This window comes from Megascapheus bottae, chromosome 32, assembly GCF_031878675.1.
Source record: "Megascapheus bottae isolate mThoBot1 chromosome 32, mThoBot2.hap1, whole genome shotgun sequence".
Lineage (NCBI taxonomy): Eukaryota > Metazoa > Chordata > Mammalia > Rodentia > Geomyidae > Megascapheus > Megascapheus bottae.
Genome location: NC_143540.1, coordinates 2,262,111 through 2,286,440, shown reverse-complemented (window position 1 = coordinate 2,286,440; position 24,330 = coordinate 2,262,111). Strand labels below are relative to the sequence as shown.

The 24,330-nt window shown below is 51.0% G+C and overlaps 1 protein-coding gene across 1 annotated transcript in view; it reads right to left on the bottom strand.

Moving 5' to 3' along the window:
- The window catches only part of Atr (ATR checkpoint kinase), a 54,835-nt gene extending 46,474 nt beyond the window's left edge, over nt 1-8,361 (bottom strand). The window contains exons 1-7 of the mRNA XM_090323453.1: nt 8,236-8,361; nt 6,694-6,785; nt 5,430-5,579; nt 4,092-4,972; nt 3,050-3,216; nt 1,339-1,527; nt 792-982 (exon numbers count right to left, since the gene is read on the bottom strand). Of these exons, the coding sequence (XP_090179579.1) occupies nt 792-982; nt 1,339-1,527; nt 3,050-3,216; nt 4,092-4,972; nt 5,430-5,579; nt 6,694-6,785; nt 8,236-8,294 (1,729 nt within the window). The 5' untranslated portion in view covers nt 8,295-8,361. The remainder of the gene's footprint in view (nt 1-791; nt 983-1,338; nt 1,528-3,049; nt 3,217-4,091; nt 4,973-5,429; nt 5,580-6,693; nt 6,786-8,235) is intronic.
- Nucleotides 8,362-24,330: the final 15,969 nt, after the last annotated feature.

Sequence of the window (24,330 nt, the reverse complement as noted above, 5' to 3'; positions counted from 1 at the left end):
GAGACAGCACCCAGGCCCAGAGTTCAAGCCCCACGACTGACCCAAAGAAAATAATAAGTCTCATGGACTTCTCTGGCTGGGCTGGCTTTGAACTGTGATTCTCAGATCTTGGTTTTCTGAGTAGTTAGGAGTACTGGCATGAGCCACTGGTGCTTGGTACAAGGGTTCTTAATCTAAGAGGTCATAAATAATGCTACTATATATAATACTGGAGATTGAACCCAGGGCTTTACTCAAGCAAAGCAAGCACTCTGCCACTGAGCTACAATCCCAGCCAAAGAAACTAAATGTGACTGAAAAATGAGCAGCTATGCACTCGTTAAGAAAAAGACTAGACCTGTCAACTTCTCAAATCAAAACATTTCAAAGTCACGAGGAAATGATTACTGACTGAAGAATAATGAAAGTATTACACCGAGGTGGACTCAGAAATGACTGGCTAGCCAGGCACTGCTGGCTCAGGCCTGACATCCTAGCTACTGAGGAGGATGAGATCTGAGGATTGCAGTTCAAAGCCAAGCCAGGGAAGGAAAGAATCTCAGACTCTTTATCTCCCAAGAACCACCAGAAAACCCGAAGGTGGAGCTGTGGCTCAAAGTGGCAGAGTGCTAGCCTTGAGCAAAAACAGCTCAAGGATAGGGTCTGGGCACTCAGTTCTAGTGCCACAACAACAACAGAAATCACTAACAAGCTTAATTTGTATCAAGGAAAATCTGCTCATTTACTAACATTTCTGTGCTTGGAAAGTATGTTCTATGTGCCATAACTTATTCTGCCTATGGCTTACTCACCTTGCATATAAATTAAAGCATCATAAATTTTCACTACTTTATCAATGACCACCTCCAATTCAGACTTCTGAACAGATTCTAACAAACTCCTACAGCTCGTTAACACTTTTGAGTGGAAATCCAGAGGCATCCATGTCATCGCCATTGAACATTTCTTCTTGCTTTTGCCTGGGCAGTCCTTGAAATCATGGCTGCAGGTAAGACATCAGCATGAAAATGAGTTTTGTTACAGTTAAACATAACAGTATAATAAAGCCAATTTAGTGAATACGTGCAAATCGACTGTCATTATTATTTTCTCTTCCATCACTCTTCTGGCTTTCATCACTCTTCTTGTTAGAGAATTCAGGATGGCTGTAAAGATTTGTGAGCAAATGCACCATTTAGCTCAGTAGCCAGCATTTAATAGATTCTCAGCAAAAGAGAAAGCTCATTTATGCATTCAAAGCGTGTGTCCCACGAACTGAGCAAATAGTGGGGTCTTCTAAAATAGTAAATCCAAATTTCTAACAGGAAGCCCACCAAGGAAATACAAGAAGGTGTTTACCACTCCAAGTGTTCTGACGAACAGTGCGCAGTACAGAGAGCGCACAGCTGTAAGACAGTAGCGATTCCTTCTAAAGTCTCGGTGATGGGATTCTCTACATTACACTCAAGGGAAGCCTGCAGAGATTCAGCCTTGTGCGTCAGTGTGTTCCACAGCAGGCTCTTTTCACTCATATCCATGTGTTTCATGCTACAATTCATGAGAACCAAATAGAAAGATACTCATATTCAACATAAATTTCAACATAAACATTCAATGCAAATTATTTCAATATAAAACAGAGTTGGAGTTTAAACTCAATACTACAATGTATTTATTTATTTATTTTTGCCAGTCCTGGGCTTGAGCTCAGGGTCTGAGCACGGTCCTTGGACTTTCTCAAGGTTAGGGCTCTACCACTTGAGCCTCAGCACCACTTCTAGCTTTTTTTTTTTTTTTTTCTGTGCATGTGGTACCAAGGAAGTGAACCCGGGTCTTCGTGCACGCTAGGCAAGCACTCTACCACTAGGCCAAACTCCTGACCCTACAATGTATTTTTAAATTTTATTTTTTGTGCCAGTCTTGGCACCTGAACTCAGGGCTTGGCTGCTATCCCTGAGCCAGTTCAAGGCTAGTGCTCTACCACTCCAGTCACAGCTCTGCTTCCAGGTTTTTTGGTGGTTAATTGGAGACTCTTGTCTCCTGGACTTTCTTGCCTAGACTGGATTCAAACTGTGATCCTCAGATCTCAGCCTTCTGAGTAACTAGGATGACAGGTGTGAGCCAGCACCTGGCTAGTATGTGTTTAGTACATGTAGGGTCCTGGGTTCAAAACCCAGTATTACAAAGAAAAAAGTGGGCTAGGAATGTGGCTTAATGGTGGAGCACTTGCCTAAAATGCATGAAGCCCACAGTTCTATTCCTCAGTACCACATACATAGAAAAAGCCAGAAGTGACGCTGTGCCTCAGGTGGTAGAGTGCTACTCTTGAGCAAAGAAACTCAGAGACAGTGTCCAGGCCCTGAGTTCAAGTCCCAAAACTGGCAAAAAAAAAAAAAAAGTGTGTGTGTGCGCACATATTCATATACAAATATTCATATATACATATAAACTTCTATCTAGAATAGGATAGATTTAAAGTTACAATAGAAAATTATTGAATTGTTAACATTTGAAATGTTCCTCACTGATTCAATTTCAGAGATCTGTCAAATATACTAAAAGCTAAATTAAACAGATATGTGAAAACATGCACAGTAACTACAGTTAGCCATGAAATGTTTTGAACTAGAATAAACCAGAAGAATTATTCAAAATATTTTAAGCATTCCACTGACTCCACTTAGGAAAAAATTCCTTGTCATATTTAAATTGGAACACTTTTCAAAGTGAATACAATTTTCTGAAAGGACTGAATACAAAGTGAATGGGGGCTGGGTACAGTGGCTCACAGCAGTAATCCTAGCTACTCAGAAGGCTGCAGACTGAGGATCGTGATTCAAAGCCAGCCACGGGCAGGACAGCTATAAGACACTTATCTCCAACTCATTAAAAATTAAAAACTTGAAGTAGAGCTGTGGCTTAAGTTGTAGAGCACCAGCTTTGAGCAATAAAGCAAAGGTACAGCATCCAGGCAAGCCAAGTTCATGCATATGTGTGAACACACACACACACACACATGCACACACACACGCACACACACACACAGTGTCCACAGTGTCTGCGCTCCTACTCTTCAGACTGCTTTGCGTCTCCTTGGGAAGGGACAGATGAACTGAGCCGGCGCCTTTTGGGGGAGCGCTCGTCACTCCCGCTGCTGCCATCCTCCTGTTTAATCTGGCACTGAATCACCTCCACACTCTCCATTTTCAGGGCGGCATAAAGTGGACCCAACAAGTACTGAGAAAACAAAAACAATGGCATAAGCAATCTTTATGAATGTCTCAGGTGTTAGTGACATGTGCTCTATCAATCTACTTCACAGTCCTATGGACATCCAGCCCCCAAGTTCATCTGTGTTGTGTCAAGAATGACAAGGACGGACCAGGAGTTTGGCCTAGTGGTAGAGTGCTTGTCCAGCATGCACAAGACCTGAGCACTGTCCTTGGACTTTCTCAAGGCTAGAGCTCTACCACTTGAACCACAGTGCCACTTCCGACTTTTTTTATGTATGTGATACCAAGGATTGAACCAGTCTTCGTGCATGCTAGGCAAGCACTCTACCACTAGGCTAAACTCCTGGCCCGGGAATTATTCATTTCTTTCACACCTCAAACGCAGCAACACTTTCAGTCAAACCAAGATGTTTAAATCTTTACTGTTCCATTACTATAAATCAGAGTGTGTCAGTGTACAGCCTTAGCTACCACATCCACTGACAAAGGGCATGGTGAATTACAGGTTTTTCAAAGGTGACTGATTCTAACCCGTCAAAGATAAAATTGGAGTAATCGAAGTTTCTCAAGGTAAATGAATCACTGGCTCCCTTTCAATGACCAACACCACAAACACATTTAATCCTCACAAATGCTATTTGAAAGCATTCTAGTCTACTAACAGCTCATCAACAACTGCACGAACAATCCTTCTGAACAAACGCTTCTGAACTCAAAGTACAAGTCTACGGTAGGGCTCCAGACTAGACCGTAAAACCAGCGTGTCTTACATATATCGATTACTAAAGAGGTTTGGTTTTTCTCATTACTGGAACCTGCACATAAGCAGAAACTTACTGCACAAAGTGCATCCTTAAAAGTATCTTAGCAACCACTCACCTCTTCATCTACCTGGGTCCCAAGCACGTCCACCAGGGCTCGGCAGATGTTCTTCATGTAGGACTTCCTGATTTGGAGAGCCGACTCATACCCTGCTGGCACAAAGGTGAGGAAGTACTGCAGTAAATGACACAGCGCTGACTTCAGCAAGTCAGACTTGAGCCGCAGAAGCACACCATTCTCAAACATGACACAGAGTTTTTCTAGCAGCATGGTTAAATAGACAGGCTCGATATTTCCGTACGCGTCTGCTTCAAAGGGGAAGAGTGTCTTTATCAATTTTGACAAGGGCTCTTCGTACAGCTTCAACTGGTCCGCGTCCATGTCTGCCAGGTCTTTTAACAATTCCAAAAGGGACTTAAAAAACATGCTGGCTGGCTGGATTGGTAACCCGCCAAGCCCAAAGAGTTCAGTTAAAAGGGTAACTGCTAAGGACGTCACTTTTGGACTACCATACTCGAGCAGAACACAACCTATGCGCCACAGGAAGAGTTCCTGCCGTCTAAAAAACACAATCGCAACAATTCGAATGAGAACCATTAATAAAGTGACTTCAAGGAATTCTAAATTTTGCATGCTCATGAGTTGCAGTGGAGCTGCTGCCTGTAAATAGCCCATACGTTCATCTAACTGGCTCAAAAATCTGTGGATGACCACTGGCCATTCTCTGATTTCTCCAGCTGCATGTCTTTGGTGGAGGTGAATACAATCTTCAAAAACAAATAATAATTCCTTGGTGAGTACCCCGAAAATGGCTGGATTCTTGCTTTTAAAAAGAAATAAGAGCGAGCAGATAACTTCACTTATTTTCTTGTGTAATATGTGACACGATGGAGCTGCTGTAATCCGCAGAAGTCTCATGATGATCCAGTTACTGAATTCTTTAAAACAGAGGGGAAAAAACACAGTAAATAAACAAGTTCATCAGAAGTGTTCATTCCAAGCACTTGATGACTGAGGGGGAGTGTGTGTGTGTGTGTGTGTGTGTGTGTGTGTGTGTGTGTGTGTGTGTGTGTGTGTGTGTGTGTGTGATGGGGCTTACAACAGGTCTGGAAGCTTCTGCTTGGTGGTTCACTGGAAGTAAGAGTCTCACAGACTTTCCTGTCCTGGCTGGCTTCTAACTGTGATCCTCAAACCTCACGTCTCCTCAGTAGCTAGGATTACAGGTGTGAGCCACTCATGCCCAGTTAGATGACTGAGTGACACAAATGTCACTCACATTTGCATTCTGCATTTTCCACGCATTTCTCTGAGCTTCTGTAAGTTCACCTGGGAAGGGAGAATAACTGCATGGATGTGATTGGATAAGATGGGGGGGGGGCGGTGAATAGCTCTCACCAATGCAGCTGCTGGTGGCCTGGCTTTGCTCCTGGCTTCCGTTCACAGAGACAAACATGAGCGGGGAGGATTTCACGATGTGCTGGATGAAGTCAAGCAGCATCACAGAGGCCGGCTGAGAATCGGTTTTCTTTGTAAGTTCTAGAGCAACTAAAACAAGAAAGTAAAAGATGCTTTAAAGGCTCAGGACAAATTAAACATTAGATATTTTATTAGAAAAGTGGATGTTGATGATCAGAATTATTACATTCAAGCTGGGCACTGGTGGCTCACACCTATAATCCTAGCTACTCAGGAGGCTTAGATCTGAGGATCATGGTTCAAAACCATCCCAGGCAGGAAAATCCATGACACACTTGTCTCCAATTCATTATCAAATAGATGGAAATGGAGCTGTGGCTCAAGTGGTAGAGCTCTAGCCTTAAGCACAAAGAGGCTCAAGGACAGTGCTGAGGCCCCGAGTTTATGCCCCAGGACTGGCATCAAAAAAAAAAGGGGGGGGGGAGCCAGGAGTTAGCCTAGTGGTAGAGTGCTTGCCTAGCATGCACAAAGTCCTGGGTTCAATTCCTTAGTACCACATACATAGAAAAAAAAGCTGGAAATGGTCCTGTGGCTCAGGTGGTAGAGCACTAGCCTTGAGAAAGCTCAAGGACAGTGTTCAGACCCTGAGTTCAAGTCCCAGGACTGGCCAAAAATAAGTGTAAGTGGTTATAAATCATAAATGTGTTAGAACCAAATTTGGAATGAAAATTATAAACCCTGAATCAAATGTCACTCTAAACTAGCAATGTGTATGACAGATAGGACACCTTTTAGCCATGTTGATAATGCTTATCTTTCAGATGACCACAAACAGGCGAGAGGCTGTGATAACCCACAGAACTCTGCTTACAAAGGCTACAACCCTTAGAAAGCTTGGGTGTCATCTGTTATGTGTGTTGCACTTGCACAATATGTTGCCAAAATAAGGTCCACATGGTTAGACTTAGCCAAATGTGCTTCATGTACAATACACAAGGCAAAAGAACTCATAGTAAGCAGTTAAGAAAATCCATGTCAGTAGTTAAGCAAAAGACAGTAATTTTAAAAGTCTACATCACAGCAAGATGCAATCCTCAACAACTTCTAACTATCCCAAATGTCAAGTTTACAACTAAAACCGTTTGGGGGGAGAAACGGTCAGTATCAGGAGTACCAGGTCACACACCCTGAAAAGGACAGCATCATCCAATGTATGAGGTTCGCCCAAGCATGGGTGCCTTACCAACATTGACATCTGCAAGGATCCGGTCAATGAACTGACAGAGGATCTGTCTGGGCTTCTGCACCACGGTATTGTACTCCTCTGGAGTGGCCCTGAAACACAGGAGGAGAGTTTTTAATCCGAGGAGGGGCTCCTAACAAAAATCCTCTCTGCAACTGAACTTCTCAAATGTGTTCATCTCCAGTGTGGGTACACAGGATTGTGGTGATTCGTAAAATGGAGAGAGGAGCCAGGCGCCGGTGGTTTACCACACTCAGGGGGTGAAATGGGGGAGTGAGAGAGACAGAGAGACCGCCTGACAGACAGACAGACAGACAGGGAGACAGAGAGAGACAGACAGACAGGAAGACAGACAGACAGACAGACAGACAGACAGGGAGACAGAGAGACAGACAGGAAGACAGACAGAGAGAGACAGACAGACAGGAAGACAGACAGACAGACAGACAGGGAGACAGAGAGACAGACAGGAAGACAGACAGAGAGAGACAGACAGACAGACAGACAGACAGGGAGACAGAGAGACAGACAGGAAGACAGACAGAGAGAGACAGACAGACAGGAAGACAGACAGACAGACAGACAGGGAGACAGAGAGACAGACAGGAAGACAGACAGAGAGAGACAGACAGACAGGGAGACAGAGAGACAGACACAGGGAGACAGAAAGAGAGAGACAGACTGGGAGACAGACAGACAGACAGAGAGACAGGGAGACAGACAGACAGGGAGACAGGGAGACAGAGAAACAAACAGGGAGACAGGGAGACAGAGAGACCGCCTGACAGACAGACAGACAGACAGACAGACAGGGAGACAGAGAGACAGAGAGAGACAGACAGACAGGAAGACAGACAGAGAGACAGACAGGAAGACAGACAGAGAGAGACAGACAGACAGGAAGACAGACAGACAGACAGGGAGACAGAGAGACAGACAGACAGGAAGACAGACAGAGAGAGACAGACAGACAGGGAGACAGGGAGGTGGACGGACGGACGGACAGACAGATAGGCAGACAGGGAGACAGAGAGACAGACACAGGGAGACAGACAGATAGAGACAGACAGACAGGGAGACAGACAGAGAGACAGACAGACAGGGAGACAGGGAGACAGAGAGGGAGACAGAGAGACAGACAGACAGAGGGACAGAGGGACAGAGGGACGGAGGGACGGAGGGACGGAGGGACGGAGGGACGGAGGGACGGCGGAGGGACGGAGGAGGAAGAGGAGTTGGGTCCGGACCTGCAGGTGAAGCTGGGCGGGAGAGCCCCGCCCCCACCCGCAGAAGCCCCGCCCCTCGCGGTGACGTCACGCCCCGCCGCCGCCCTCCCCGTCCCCCCCCACGGTTCCCGCCAACCGTTCCTCAACCGTCCGCCAACAGCCGAGGCCCGTGCCGCCGCCCCCCCGGGACGCTCCCGGCCCGGAGCCGGAGCCGGAGCCCAGGCTCCCCGGGGCCGCCGCCGCGGGGAGCGCAGCGTCGCTCGGCCGGCTCGGGGAGCGTCCGCCGGGCCCCGGGGAGGAAGGGCGGCGGCCCTACCTGCTCAGCTCCCTCAGGGCGGGAATCATGGACGCCAGCTCCAGGCCGTGCTCGCCCATGCTGAGGCCGCGCGGCTCGGCCACCGCTCCGCCGCGGGTTCGCGGTCTTCACTGGGGGAAAGCCGGCGGCCTACGGCGACCCGCAGGGCCCAAGCCTCCTCCCGAACGCGGCTGCCGGGCCCGCGAGTCGGGAGCGAATACTCGGGTGGCCGGGACCCAGGGGAAGCCCGGAGCGCGTGGGGGCGGAGCCAGCGGCGGGGCGGGGCCGAGAGGGGGCGGGGCCTGCGGGCGATGTGGGCGAGGTCAAGGCAGGACCGGGGAGGGGAAACGGGCGTGGTTAGGGAGGACTCTAGAGCGGGGCGTGGCTTTGGCCGGCGGGGCGGGGTCTTGGTGGGGCGGGGCCGGGGCGGGGCGGGGCCGGGCGCGCACGGTCCACGTTTTCCCAGGACTGGGGGGTGTGTTCTTGTGGTTCGGCCTCGCGTGGCTCCACTGACAGTGCTCAGTCGAGCCAGACCGGAGCTGGGCCGGTCCTCGGAGCACAGAGGTGACATCAGAGACAAGACAGGATGCGGGTTCCAAGCCAGCCTGGGCGGACACATCTGTGAGACTCTGGTCTCCCGTTAACCAACAAGGAGCCCGCAGTGGAGCTGTGGCTCGAGTGACAGAGCTCACAGACGGCTCCCGGGCCCTGAGCTCTCTCCCTCTCCCCCTCCCCCTCCCCCTCCCTCTCCCTCTCCCTCTCTTCCCCCTCTCCCTCTCCCTCTCCCTCTCCCTCTCTTCCCCCTCTTTCTCTCCCCCTCACCTCCTCTCCCTCTCCCCCCCCTCTATCCCTCTCTCTCTCACACACACACACAATAGCGGAAAACCACTGGAATTTTTTTTTTTCCAGTCCTGGGCTTGAGCTCAGGGCCTGAGCACTGTCCTTGGACTTTCTCAAGGCTAGAGCTGTACCACTTGACCCTCAGCACCACTTTTGGCTTTTTTTCTATGTATGTGGTACTGAGGAATCGAACCCGGGTCTTTGTGCATGCTAGGCACTCTACCACTAGGCCAAACCCCCCTCCCCACCACTGGAAATTTTTATGTTAAAGGGAAGAAAAAGCAAAACTCCCCTTGAATTTGGTAGAGCGTATGGACAGAATAAAAGACAGCCGGTCGTGTATTTTTTAACATGTCAGTAATTGAGCAAGTGGTCGACAATCTAAACCCACTGTTCTTTGAGCACCTACGTGCTTCTCCTCTACCAAACTTCTTAGAGTTTTTTCCCCCCATACAAGTTTATTTTTTCAATCTCCCATGCAGTCCTAATTCTGTATATTCTATATTCTTTGTGCTATCCACCTCCACCCTATCCCCAAAGTGCCTTAATATGTGTCATTTTTTGGCAGGGAGGTGTCATGGGGCTTGAACTCTGGGCCTGGCATTGTCTCTGAGCTCTTCAACTCTTCCCGTTTTCTAGTAATTAATTGGAGATAAGAGTCTCATCACTTTGTAGTACCTGGGCTGGCTTTGAACCTCCATCCATAGATCTCAGCATCCTGAGTAGCTAGGGTTACAGGCTTGAGCCACCGTGCCCGGCAACACGTGCCATTATCAATCGTGTATTTAGTAGTACGTCCTCATGTATCATGTACTATGTCAAGTGAATCCTGTTAGCCTCTTCTTCCCCCTTTATTGTGTCGGGGAGCTGGGGTGCCAAGGGGAGGGTGATTTTGGAAGCAGAGCGGTCAGGTGTACCTGTTTGCCCCTGTCCCTGGCATTTCCTGAGCCCATGTCCCAGCCAAGTTGACAAAGGGACACCAACCAAAGTTCTGGGAATCGTGTTGGTCGGCGTGTATTAAACTATCCCCTTCCTGATGAAAGCCTGGTGGAACGTGGCCATTAGGTGGCACCACAGCCCAGTTTTCTCAAAAGATGGACTCAGGTCTGGCCAGGCGTCAACCTGCTGGAGACCTGGGCCTGATCTTAGCTTCCCAGCAGTGCACCAAGCTGACAGGAGAGGGCTGTGAACTGTGTGCCCAGGCTCTCCTCACACTGCCACCACTTGATCCCCATCTGCTAAACAGCTGGGATTACAGGGATTAGTTACTGGCTCCAGGCTCCTCTGCCCCCCCCCCCCCACATCATCACCACCACCACCAGCACCACAAAACCCAGAGCTCCTAGAAACACAGCTTCAAAATCATGTCACTCATTGGTAGTGATACAATCAGTTGAGTAGATTAAACATCTATAATTATAAATGTTTGTAATGATGTACTTTAATAGCCATGCCAGATTTCAAAGGTTGTTTTTGTTTGTTTTGTTTTTCCCAGTCCTGGGCTTGAGCTCAGGGCCTGAGCACTGACTGTCCTTGGACTTTCTCAAGGCTAGAGCTCTACCACTTGAAGCCTCAGCACCACTTCTGACTTTTTTCTATATATGTGGTACTGAGGAATCAAACCTGGGTCTTGGTGAATGGTAGGCAAGCACTCTACCACTAGGCCACACTCCTGGCCTAGTGGTACAAGTTGGTACAAATCTCATCTTTAGACAGTTTGCTCTTCTCACACGGATGCTCTGAACGTAGCACTGCTCAACCTCAGCTTCTCCTGAAGGGCCCGGTTACTTTGTGTATGTTTACTGGTCCTGAAGCTTGAACCCTGGCCCAAGTTCTGTCACTGAACCCGCTGACAGGTCCCAGTGGGGAGCCCGGGCCGGGTGAGGGGCCCTGGCAGAACACCCAGGGGCCGCCATCCCTCTGCGGACTCCTCCGGTTAGCTGTTGGTTCTAGGGCAGGTGTGGAGGTTCCAGAACGAAACACATGGGAAACATGGTAGGATAAGGAGGGATGAGGAGGGATGTGGAGGGATGAGGAGGAATGTGGTGGGATATGGAGGGATGTGGAGAATGAGGAGGGATGTGGATGATATGGAGGGATGTGGAGGATGTGGAGGGATGCGAAGGATGTGGAGGGATGCAAGGGATGTGGAGGGATGCAGTGGGATGTGGAGGGATGTGGAGGATGAGAAGAGATGTGGAGGATGTGGAGGATGTGGAGGGATGTGGAGGGATGCAGAGGATGTGGAGGGATGTGGAGGATGTGGAGGGATGCGGAGGATGTGGAGGGATGTGGAGGGATGCGGAGGATGTGGAGGGATGCAGTGGGATATGCAGGGATGTGGAGGGATGAGGAGGGATGTGGAGGATGAGGAGGGATAGGAGGGATGAGGAGGGATGTGGAGGGATGTGGAGGATGTGGAGGGATGCAGTGGGATGTGGAGGGATGAGGAGGGATGTGGAGGATGAGGAGGGATGCGGAGGATGTGGAGGATGTGGAGGGATGCAGTGGGATGTGAAGGGATGAGGAGGGATGTGGAGGATGTGGAGGGATGCAGTGGGATGTGGAGGGATGTGAAGGGATGGGTAGGATGTGGAGGGATGGGGAGGATGTGGAGGGATTCAGTGGGATGTGGAGGGATGAGGAGGGATGTGGAGGATGAGGAGGGATGCAGAGGATGTGGAGGGATGTGGAGGATGTGGAGGGATGCAGTGGGATGTGGAAGGATGAGGAGGTATGTGGAGGGATGTGGAGGATGTGGAGGGATGCAGTGGGATGTGGAGGGATGGGGAGGGATGGGGAGGATGTGGAGGGATGGGGAGGATGTGGAGGGATGCAGTGGGATGTGGAGGGATGAGGAGGGATGTGGAGGATGAGGAGGGATGCGGAGGATGTGGAGGGATGTGGAGGATGTGGAGGGATGCAGTGGGATGTGGAAGGATGAGGAGGGATGTGGAGGGATGTGGAGGATGTAGAGGGATGCAGTGGGATGTGGAGGGATGAGGAGGGATGTGGAGGGATGAGAAGGGATGTGGAGGATGAGGAGGGATGCAGTGGGATGTGGCGGGATGAGGAGGGATGTGTGGGATGTGGAGGGATGTGGAGGATGAGGAGGGATGCAGTGGGATGTGGCGGGATGAGGAGGGATGTGGAGGATGAGGAGGGATGCAGTTGAATGTGGAAGGATGTGGAGGATGTGGAGGGATGCAGTGGGATGTGCTGGATGAGGAGGGATATGGAGGGATGAGGAGGGATGTGGAGGGATGTGGAGGATGAGGAGGGATGTAGAGGATGTGGAGGGATGCAGTGGGATGTGGAGGGGATGAGGAGGGATGAGGAGGGATGTCGGAGGGATGAGGAGGGATGTGGGAGGGATGTGGAGGATGTGGAGGGATGCAGTGGGATGTGGAAGGATGAGGAGGGATGTGGAGGGATGTGGAGGGATGCAGTGGGATGTGGAGGGATGCAGTGGGATGTGAGGATGTGGAGGGATGCAGTGGGATGTGGAGGGATGAGGAGGGATGAGGAGGGATGTGGAGGGATGAGGAGGGATGTGGAGGGATGTGGAGGATGTGGAGGGATGCAGTGGGATGTGGAAGGATGAGGAGGGATGTGGAGGGATGATGAGGGATGTGGAGGGATGCAGTGGGATGTGGAGGGATGCAGTGGGATGTGGCGGGATGAGGAGGGATGTGGAGGATGAGGAGGGATGCGGAGGATGTGGAGGGATGTGGAGGATGTGGAGGGATGCAGTGGGATGTGGAAGGATGAGGAGGGATGTGGAGGGATGTGGAGGATGTAGAGGGATGCAGTGGGATGTGGAGGGATGCGGAGGATGTGGAGGGATGAGAAGGGATGTGGAGATGAGGAGGGATGCAGTGGGATGTGGCGGGATGAGGAGGGATGTGGAGGATGTGGAGGATGTGGAGGGATGCAGTGGATGTGGAGGGATGTGGAGGATGTGGAGGGATGCAGTGGGATGTGGCTGGATGAGGAGGGATGTGGAGGATGTGGAGGGATGTGGAGGGATGTGGAGGATGTGGAGGGATGCAGTGGGATGTGGAGCGATGAGGAGGGATGTGGATGGATGAGGAGGGATGTGGAGGATGAGGAGGGATGTGGAGGGATGAGGAGGGATGTGGAGGGATGCAGTGGGATGTGGAGGGATGCTAGTGGGATTTGGAGGGATGAGGAGGAATGTGCCTCTGAGCCCCACACTGGGTGAGCGGATCCACCTGAGGACCGGATGCAGTTCGAGCATGCGCGGTGGCGCCAGCGGCGGCCGCGGCCGCAGGCAAAGCCCGGGGACTGGAGCGCGGGGCGAGGAGCGCGGTCCGGGGCCGGGTGCCGCCGGCGCATGCGCAGCGCCGAGGCCGCGGCCGCAGGCAAAGCCCGGGGACTGGAGCGCGGGGGCGGGGAGCGCGGCCCGGGCCGGTGCCGCTCGCGCATGCGCGGCGCGGGAGCGCGGCGGGCGGCGCGCGCAGCCCGGGTCCTGGCAGGTGCCTGGTCTCCGCCGGAGCTGCGCACGGCGGCCGCCGCAGGTACCCGGCTCGCCTCGGGGTCGCGGAGCGGGCGGCGGGCGGCGGGCGGCGGGCGGCGGGCCGGGCTCCGGGCCGGACTCCCGGCCCCTGGGTTCGGCCGGGAGCTGAGTCCCTACCCGACCTGAAGCGGTGCGGGGAACGTGGGCTGCCTGGTCCGCCTCCTCCTCCTCCTCCTCCTCCTCCTCCTCCTCCTCCTCCTCCTCCTCCTCCTCCTCCTCCTCCTCCTCCTCCTCCTCTTCCTCTTCTAATTCTGCCTCTTCCTCCTCCTCCTCTTCTAATTCTTCCTCCTCCTCCTCCTCTTCTTCTCCCCCTCCTCTTCTCCTCCTCCTCTTCTCCTCCTCCTCCTCCTCTTCTCCTCCTCCTCTTCTCCTCCTCCTCCTCCTCTTCTCCTCCTCCTCTTCTCCTCCTCCTCCTCCTCCTCTTCTCCTCCTCCTCTTCTCCTCCTCCTCTTCTCCTCCTCCTCTTCTCCTCCTCCTCCTCTTCTCCTCCTCCTCTTCTCCTCTTCCTCCTCCTCCTCCTCTTCTCCCCCTCCTCTTCTCCTCCTCCTCTTCTCCTCCTCTTCTCCTCCTCTTCTCCTCCTCTTCTCCTCTTCTCCTCCTCCTCCTCTTCTCCCCCTCCTCTTCTCCTCCTCCTCTTCTCCTCCTCCTCCTCCTCCTCCTCCTCCTCCTCCTCTTCTCCCCCTCCTCTTCTCCTCCTCCTCTTCTCCTCCTCCTCTTCTCCTCCTCCTCTTCTTCTCCTCTTCCTCCTCCTCCTCCTCTTCTCCTCCTCCTCTTCTCCTCCTCCTCCTCTCCTCCTCCTCCTCTCCTCCTCCTCCTCCTCTTCTCCTCCTCCTCTTCTCCTCTTCCTCCTCCTCCTCCTCTTCTCCTCCTCCTCTTCTCCTCCTCCTCTTCTCCTCCTCCTCCTCTTCTCCTCCTCCTCTTCTCCTCTTCCTCCTCCTCCTCCTCTTCTCCCCCTCCTCTTCTCCTCCTCCTCTTCTCCTCCTCCTCTTCTCCTCCTCCTCTTCTCCTCCTCTTCTCCTCCTCTTCTCCTCCTCCTCTTCTCCTCCTCCTCTTCTCCCCCTCCTCTTCTCCTCCTCCTCTTCTCCTCCTCCTCTTCTCCTCTTCCTCCTCCTCCTCTTCTCCTCCTCCTCTTCTCCTCCTCCTCTTCTCCTCCTCCTCCTCTTCTCCTCCTCCTCTTCTCCTCTTCCTCCTCCTCCTCTTCTAATTCCCCCTCTTCTTCCTCTTCCTCCTCTTCTCATTCCTCCTTCCTCCTCTTTTTCTAATTCCTCCCTTCTCTTCTTCCTCTTCCTATTCTTCCTTTTCCTGTTCTTCCTCCTCCTCCTCTTCTAATTCCTCCCCCTCCTCGTCCTCCCCCCCTCCTCCTCTCATTCCTCCTCCTCCCCCTCCTCCTCCAACTCTTCCAGTGTGTCTGCTTGTTAGAGCCAGCCTGGCACTGCCTGGGGTGGGGAGGAAGTTTAGGAAAAGAAGAGTGGGGTTCAGGTGGAGGAGCGGGGAGCCCCTTCCTCCCCCGTGACAAATGTGTTAACGGCAGAAATAATAGACAGTCGGGTGCTGGAGGTCAGCTAGTTCCGCTGCTTCTGCTGACAAAGGAGAGGGCGAGAACGTGGGCAGCAGGGAGGTCGGGTGACAGGGGGCCTGGCGCTGCCCTCCTGATCTCAGGGGTCCCTGCCTCACTGGCAATCTTGCCATGTCTCCTCTCCCCCCGCGCTTCTGGGCAGAGCTGGCTCCTCCCTGCGTTCTAGCACTGCCCTGCCAGCACGTCCTGAAAGTGATTTTGGAAAGAGCTCAGCTGCTCAGCCTCCACCTGCCAATTTGCCAGTGACCCCTTCTCAGCCTGGTCTACAAGGTGGAACCCAGCTACTTCCCTTCCTGGAAGCCCCCCTCCCTCCCTCCTTCCCTCTCCCTTCCCCCCCTCTTTCCCTCCCTCCCTCCTTCCCTCCCTCCCTTCCTTCCTTCCCTTTCATTTCAAGCCTATCTTGGTGCTTGAACTCAGGGCCTGAGCACAGCCCCTGAACTTCTGTGCTGCTGTCGCTCTACCTCCAGCTTTTTTGTAGTTAATTAGAGACAGGAGTCTCACAGACTTTTCCGCCCCAGCTGGTTTTGACTATAAATCCTCAGATCTCAGCCTCCTGAGTAGCTAGGATGGCAGGCAGAGCCAGTGGCACCCAGCCCAGAGGCCTTTCTCGGTTGCTGTAGAAATCTCCCTCCCCTTCTCCCCCCATCCCTCCCTGCCCCTCTCCCTCCTCACCCCCAGTTAGAACCCTGTATTACTTCCTTCTATTCTCTAGGCTGCTGGTATTTCACATATAATACCCTGAATCATATTGTAATACACACCCCAATGTTCTGGAACAGGAAGTTGTCAGGTTCTAAAAGTTAAAGGGTGTGGGCTGGGAAGGTGGCTTAGTGGTAGAGTGCTTGGCTAGCGTGCATGAAGCTCTGGGTTCGACAGCTCAGTAGCTCAAAAACAGAAAAAGCCAGAAGTGCCGCTGTGGCTCAAGTGGTGGAGCGGTGGTCGAGCAAGACAAGCTCAGGAACAGAGCCCAGGCCGAGGGCCTTGCCAGGAGGTGAAGAGCCCGGATCCCCGCCATCCGGAGGCACTGAAGGGCGGGGCTGACGACGGAGGAGTGTGTGGCTGAGCCAAGAGAGAGGTTGTGAAGAGACAAACACAGGCGGGACATCGTGCCTGGAAACCCCAAAACACGGCTGGAGAGGCGCACTGCCATATTAGATTCATTTGGAAGAGATGTTGCAAATAGCTGTTTTGCAAATCAAAACACAGCCTGTGCCGAGGAGCCAGCCGTGCCCCCTGGCGTTGAGTGCCATGGGCTGGCACTCTGTGATTTATTATCTTCATTTCCACCCGCCCTTATGAAAAGGACCAGGGGAAGTAAAGAGATGCATGCCTGACACCCTAACTTTGGTGGGAAGCAAAAAATAGGGGATCATGATCCAAGTGACCAACCAAGGCAGGAAGCAAGACCCTGACTTAGACCAAACACGCAGCGCCAAAAAGAGCGAAGCCAGGGCGGAAGACACAGCTCCGTAGTACTGAGCCCCTATCTAGCCAGCACAGAAGAGGTCCTGAGTTAAAACCCAGTACTGCACACTCCACCACACACACACACACAAGGGGACAAGAGTTGAGAGGACAGGCACAAAGCAGCCTGAGAGGGTTGGCAGGATGGAAGGAAGGAAGGACCTGGCGAAAGGATGACCCTTTTTCTTTTTTGGGGGGGTCAATTATGGGACTTGAACTTGGGGCCTGGGCGCTGTCTCTGAGCCTCTTTGTATTCAAGGTGAGCACCCTACCACTTGAGCTGCAGCCCCACTTCCAGTTTCCTAGTAGTTGATTGTAGATAAAAGTCTCAGGGATTTTCCTGCCCAGGCTGGCTTTGACCCAGGAGCCCCTGAGCTCAGCGTTCTGAGTTGACAGGGTGACAGGCATGACGCCGTCAGTACCTGGCATTTGCCTTCGTGTGTGTGTGTGTGTGTGTGTGTGTGTGTGTGTGTGTGTAAGGCTGGCGCTCTACCACTTGAACAACATGTAGTTCCACTCCTGGTTTTTTTGTTTTGGTGATAAGTTGGGAGAGTCTTCTCTGCCTAGGCTGGTTTCAAACCATGATCCTCAGACATGGAGTGGTGAGGATTCCAGGCATGTGCCCCAGGCACCCAGTTTCTTTATGGTACCTGGACTAATCACCCCAGTCCTGCACGTGCAAAGTTAACACTCAGAAAATGACCTGTCTGAAAGTCTCTGGAAGACTTGTGACAGAGCTGAGATTTCACTCCCTTGAGAATAACCCACAAGTTGGAGCCAGCAAGACTTCTAGGGTTCGGGGAGCCAGACTTTGATCATGATGATAAGCCTTTGCCTTTAAAGTTTTTTATTTTTTAATTGCCTTGATCTCTTTATCTCCTTTCCCTTTGAAGCATTCCTAAAGACAGAGATTGCAGTCTCTGAGTCTGTGCTTTGTTCTGTGGCAGAGGGTGCAGGGTGATGGCCCGGGTGCCTCTAGAGTTGGAGGGGATGGAAGGCCACCTTGTGTGATCTGGTATGGAAGGCATTTTTTCCTCCCCTCCCCTGGGGTGTTCAGAGTCCAGTTTCACACCTTGCTAGATTATGTAGGGACCCTGACCCGGACCCGAGGCCTTCGAACTGTGGCCCTAATTCCCTGGGGAGCATCCACACGAAGTACGGTAGGCTTCTGAAAGAAGTGTGGGTGACACCGGTGGGTTCCCACACCCTGCGGCCCCCAGCCCCATCCAGGCCCAAGATTCCACGGTTAGAGAGGTTTATGGACTTGGCCAGGGGCAGATCCCTCTCCTGGGAGGCCAGGTGAGAGTCGGTGGGGGCGGGGGGGGGCGCCTCAACCTCTTGAAGCATTTAATAAAAAAAAAAAATCTTTGGTGCCAATCCCAGGGTTTGAATTCAGGGTCTGGACGCCATCCGTGAGGTTTCTTTGCTCAAGGCTAGCCCTCTACCACTTGAATCATACATACCTCCATTTCTGACTTTTTTTTTTGGTGGTTACTCAGTCTCCTGAGTAGCGAGGATTAAAGGTGAGAGCTACTGTACCTGGCAACATTATTTCTGGCCACACCTGCCAAGTTAAAATTCATTACAACGTCCAAAAGCTCATCTTGGCATGGAGTTCTGAGGGATATAGTCACAGTTGGGGGACGGGGGGGGGGGGGGGGTGCCGGCAGCTGCAGAGAGAAAGCAGGCTTTTATGTTGCCTGCTGGTTTATGGGTTATAAAAATGATTGTACCCTTTTGAATGTTGGGAACATTGCGACCTTCCAGGGTCACTGGAAGCCTGGGGCTGTACATCTTTCCTCATCTTAATTCTTTTTCCAGTTGGCTGATTCCCCTCTTGTGTATGTGCACACGTGTGCACGCGTGCAGGCGTGATCCGTGTCTCACGCAGGTGCCCTGTTGTGTGTTTCTGTAAAGATAAATTGCATTTTGTTAATAGTGTGGGGTGTAGATAGGGTGAAGAGTTAAATGTACTATTAGGAAAGTTCCCTTCCCTCCAGCCCTGTTTCTTTCTTTCTTTGCCGGGCCTGACAACTGTCCCTTAGCTTTTTCACGCAAGGCTGGTCTCTACTATGTGAACCTCAGCTAACACTTTTTGTTTTTTGGAAATTCATTGGAGATCAGAATTCTCATGAACTTTTCTTCCTGGGCTGGCTTTGAGCCACGATCCTCAGAGCTCAGCCTCCTGAACAGAGGGAGGACGGGCATGAGCCACTGGCACGTTAGCTCCCCCCTTTTTTATTTTTTGCCAGTCCTGGGCTTGAACTCAGGGCCTGAGCACTGTCCTTGGGCTTTCTCAAGGCTAGAGCTCTACCACTCAAGCCTCAGCACCATTTCCAGCTTTTTTTCTATGTGTGTGGTACTGAGGAATCGAACCCGGGTCTTCATGCATGCTAGGCAAGCACTCTACCACTAGGCCAAACCCCCAGCCCTAGCATCCCCTTTTTATACAGCAAATGTTCTCACCAGAAAATGCTTTCTAGGTGCACTAGAGATAGATGGGGCTTGTTCAGAAAGTCCAGCTGGCTAAAGGACTTTCAACTGTATAATAAACTAGGTTTTTATGATTGATTTTTTTTGAGCAGCTCACAGTTATAAAACCATAAGAATATTTGATTGGTAACTCATGGCATGGGGGCGGGGGGGACCTAAAAGTTGATATGCTTGCCTCAGAATACTAGAGGAGGCGCTCACGTGCAATCCTGGCTGCTCATAGAAAAATCTGGAAGCAGATTTGGAAGTGGAAGTGGAAAAAAGAGAAAACACAGGGAGGGAATAAGGGAAGAGAGGAGAGAGAAGAAAGGGGAAGGAGAGGGAGAAAGACCAGAAATCAGTAGCCCACCCAAAGTGTTTCCTATCCTGTGGGGTGATCTCAGCTGCTCTGCATCCTGTTGGGTCACCGTCCCTCTTGCCCCAAGGGGGAGAGGCCAATCCTGCATGGGGTGCTGGGGGGGTGTCTCTGCTCCAATCTCGGCTACTCTCTGAGTATCCGGCTCCCCCCACCCCAGATCCACGTGGTGAAAACCCGGGAGGATGTGGGTGGCCGGGGCAGCTGGCACCCCGGGACACCGAACGCCCTCGCCTGATGCCCTCATGGGTTCTTCTCGGAGGGCGAATGACATTGTTGAAATCAAAGAAAAAGCCAAGCTGGGATCCAGCGCCTGGGGCCTGGCCCTTGGCAGCTGTGTCTGCGGAGGCCACCACCTTCCCTTTTCCTGCATTTCTTTTGGCCCTTGGTGATCACATCTGTTCATAGATGCAAAGGCATGCAAGCTAGAATTTGGGGGGCTGAGGGCTTTAGTGCAACCCCCTGGTGATTTGGGGTTGGCGGTCAGGGGGAGCCAGACAAGGCTGAGGAAGTGTATAGCTGAAGCCTGATATCAAGTTGAGGGTGTTCTCACCTTCGAGAGCCGGCCAGAAAGCGCCAGGCTGCAGTGCCTGCTCCGTGGAGGGTTCTCTGGGCATTCTGTTGCGGTGAGGTTTCCAGCCTCCCTTCTCTCCTCTTTCCTGCTTAGCTCACAGATCCTGGTTCTCGAGGGGTTCAGTGCCACTAGCTCCGTGAGGTGCCAGCCATGAAATGCAGCTCACAAAACCCCACAGGTTTGAGCCCATGCCCGCTGGCTCACACCTGTAATCCTACTTACTCACAAGCCTGAGATCTGAGGTTCGTGATCCAGTGCCAGCCTGGAGACGCGGCTCTCGAGTAAACTATCCAAAAGCCGGAAGTAAGGCTCAAGTGGTAGTGTGCCAGCCTTGAGCCAGAGAAGCTCAGGGATCATGCCCCGGCCCCAGAGTGAAGTCAGTTTGGGAAGACAACAGCAACAGCCGTTTTCCTTGATCCTGTTTTTATCTGCCAAAGATGCCTATCTGTGAGAAAGAAAATCTGACTCCCCCCAAAATCTCTGCATGCTGAGTCCAGCAGAGTGAGCATCAGGATGTTTGAAAGCGTAGCTGTCTGGATCCTTTAAAAAGTAACATTTAGTGCAGGGAACGTGGTCTAGTGGTAGAGTGCTTCCCTAGCATGCACGAAGACCCGGGTTCGATTCCTCGGTACCACATACGTAGAAAAAAGCCGGAAATGGTGCTGAGGCTCAAGTGGTAGAGCTCTAGCCTTGAGAAAGCCCAAGGACAGTGCTCAGGCCCTGAGCTCAAGCCCAGGACTGGAAAACAAATACTAAAAAAAGAATTCAAACTGTAGTTCTGATTTTTATCTAGCAACATCGGATGGTGGCTGTGTTGATAATCAGGGTACAGGAATCCTGGGATGGAAAGGGCTTTCCTTCCCCTTAAATCTAAGGTAGAGATCTGAAGGGATCAGCTAGTAGCCATATTTGCCACTAAGAGAGCACAGAATTCAGGAATTCTAAATTTCCTTCCCTCCCTCTCTTCCTTCCCCCTCCCCAGCTCTTCTGCTCAGGTTCTTCTTTGAATAGGTTTATACTTTTTACCTCCTTGGCCTGGACTCCACTTACCTTCCAGCTACCCTTCCTTCGACAGCTCGGATGACAGGCTCATAACTTCACGCCAAGTTACCAGCAGAGGTGGGTTTTGCTTTTTGGGTGCTTTCTTTTTTTTTTTTTTTCCTTTAAAGTTTTTACCTGAGCTGACCTTGAATGGGTTGCCAGGAACTCTTTAAATATTTAAATAATGTGTGTGTTTTCAGCATGTATTACGACACAAGCAAAGTCCCCCGATGATTTTAATGTGGGTATTATTCATTGGCAATGAGTCATGTTTTGACAGGTGTTTCCACCCCTAAAATCATCACCGTAATCACACCCATCACCGGCCAGAGAGTTGCCTCTTGTCCTTTGAGGGGCCACAGCGGTTCCTCGCCTCGTCCCTTGGTGCCAGCCTGCCATTGATGAACACTTGGGCTCATCGATTAGTTTCTATTTTCTAGAATTCCATATAAATAGCATCGTACGGTGAGCACTTGCTGTTCTCCTCTGGCCTGTCACTTTGACCTCAGCTTCCCTTTGCACTTTGTGAAGCAGCTCCCCCTTCTTTGCTTTTATGGCTGTGTCATAAAGGACAGCCAGGAGCTCCTCTCCCACGACTGACCGGCTGCTCTGGGGAAGTGGGGTGTAGCTGGTAGATGGGTCCTTTGTGCTGCCTTTACTGGGGATGCTGAGTTGGACCTGAACCTTCCCCACTCTTCTGCGTGAACTCTGCAGACTCTCATATAATGCTATCAATTACTATTCAGAGGTAGCTTTTTTTTTTTTTTTTAGGAAAACAAATATTTGGGGCCGGGAGTTTGGCATAGTGGTTAAAGTGTTTGCCTAGCATGCATGAAGACCCGGGTTCAATTCCTCGGTACCACATACATAGAAAAAAGCTGGAAGTGGTGCTGTGGCTCAAGTGGTAGAGGTCTATCCTTGAGAAAGTCCAAGGACAGTGCTCAGGCCCTGAGCTCAAGCCCAGGACTGGCAAAAAAAAAAAAGAAAAGAAAAATAAAATTTTGCTTGAAATTAGCCTAGGGACTAAAGATACTCAGTCTGATATAGAATTTCTTTTACTATTTACATTTTAGCGTAGCATCATTCTCTAGGCACTCCAGGTATGCTTAATAAGTATCTTCTTCTTTTTTTGTGTGTGCTGGAAATAACACTGTCATTTTACAGTTAAAGTAGCAATGGAATCCTCTCTTCCTTCTCCTCCTCCTCCTCCTCCTCCTCCTCTTCCTCCTCCTTCTTCCTCTTCTTCCAGGTCTAGATACTGTCCCTGTTCTTTTTTGCTCAAGGCTATCACTCTGCCACTTGAGGCTCTGTTTATGAGGTACTGAGGAATTAACCAGGACTTCATGCATGCCAGGCAAGCACTCTACCACTAAGCCACATGCCCAGCCTGTGGAATCTTCATAAAAATAATATGGGAGCTGGGCACTGGTGGTTTGCACCTGTAATCCTAGCAACTCAGAAGGCTGTGATCTGAAGATTGTGGTTTGAAGCCGGCTTGGGCAGGAAAGAGACCCTTACCTCTAGTAAACTACCAAAAAAAAAAAAAAGCCAGCAGTACAATGCTAGTTTTGAGCAAAAGAAGCTCATGGAGTTCAAGTCCGAGGACTGAAACACACACACACACACACACACACACACACACACACACAATGCTTCTAGCGTACCCCCAATTCATAGGAAGAAAACCTGCTTGAATGAAATCTTCAGAAGACAAGTGTCACACTTTACTTAAAGACACTCGCTCTAATCTAATAGAAATAGTGATGACATCTACATTTTTGCCCTTTTTTTTTTTTTTCAATCGTTCCAAACCACACCCAGGTTTCAGATTGGTCTGTCTTCTTGACACAGAGCTCTTTGGAGATTAGTGTTGTGGCAGTAGCTGAACCCTGGAGCTCCAGCCCTGAGAGCTGGCTACAGAGAAGGACCCAGCCCTTCATTGGAAGCCCGAGCTCTCCCTCCTCTCCGTTGTTTCCCGGGCCCTCCAGAGCCAGCAATAAGCCAGCCAGCAGCAGCAGCAGGTATGCAGAACCTCCCCTGGGTCCCAGCGGCAGGGCAGCCTTGGGGCAGATTCTGGGGCTAGCTCTGCACAGGGGGTAAATTAGCCACACAGCCTCTGGGTCCTGCCTGTGATTACCCCGTGCTCTGGCTTGCCAGTGACCTTGCAGGCTCGGAGCTGCCTCAGGGAGACGGCCACAGGATTCTGACTTCCTCCTTTCTCCTGAGTTGAAGTATTTCTTTCCCCGAAGCACTTGTGAGAGGAGAAAAGAAGTTTTGGTTTATTCAGGGTCGGGCAAAAGAGAAAAAGCCATTTCGATTCATCAGTTCTTCATTGGCCTTTTATTTGTTCCTTTCTTTCTTTTGTTTGGGGCTGGTCCTGGAACTTGAAGTCAGGGCTTGGGCACAGTCTCTGAGCTTCTGTAGCTCAAGGTTAGCTCTCTGCTACTTGAGCCGCAGCTCCACCTCTGGGCTCTTGGGCAGTTACTGTAACCGGAGGTGACAGTGCCACCAACGTCTCTACCCAGACTGTGTGAGCCGCTGGTGCCCGGCTGGACTTTGATAATCTAATCAACAATGGATATACACTATTTGGGAAATGCTGAAGAGATTGAATAGTTCTTTCTGTGTCATGTGAAATGTGTGTGTGTGTGTGTGTGTGTACGTACTGTTTCTTTTATATGCAGTATATCGTGCCTGTAGTTTAATCACAGAGAAACAAAATTCTCGTTTCTAAAATAATTCCACAAATTATCTTCCTATCTATCTGAAATATATATACCCACACACATACACACGTATATGTGTATGGAATATATATATATATATATATGAATAGATTTAAATGACAATAGTTATTTATCTTTGGTGCCCAGTATGATAAGGTTACAGCCAAGCAATTGGAGAGAGAATAAACTTAGTGAACTGCAAGATACTCTCCAGCATTATTTTTACTCTTCTCCAGTTTTGTGTGGCCCAACGGTGTGACAGAGACAGCATGTTGGCATACTTAGAGCTCTCTTCCACCGTTTTGCAGAGTTTGGGGAGGACCTTAGAGGTCTTTTAGTAGTTTCCCAAGTTAGACTCCAAGCCTTTACCCTCTGCAGCTGCAACAGCCGCCCTGGCTGCCTTCTTTTTGGCTGTTTTCTCAGGAAAGCAGAAAACAAGCAGTTGCCAGGCCAGGTGAAGCTAAGAGGGTTTTGAATGATGCATGTCATGGGCGCTTGGCATCTGAT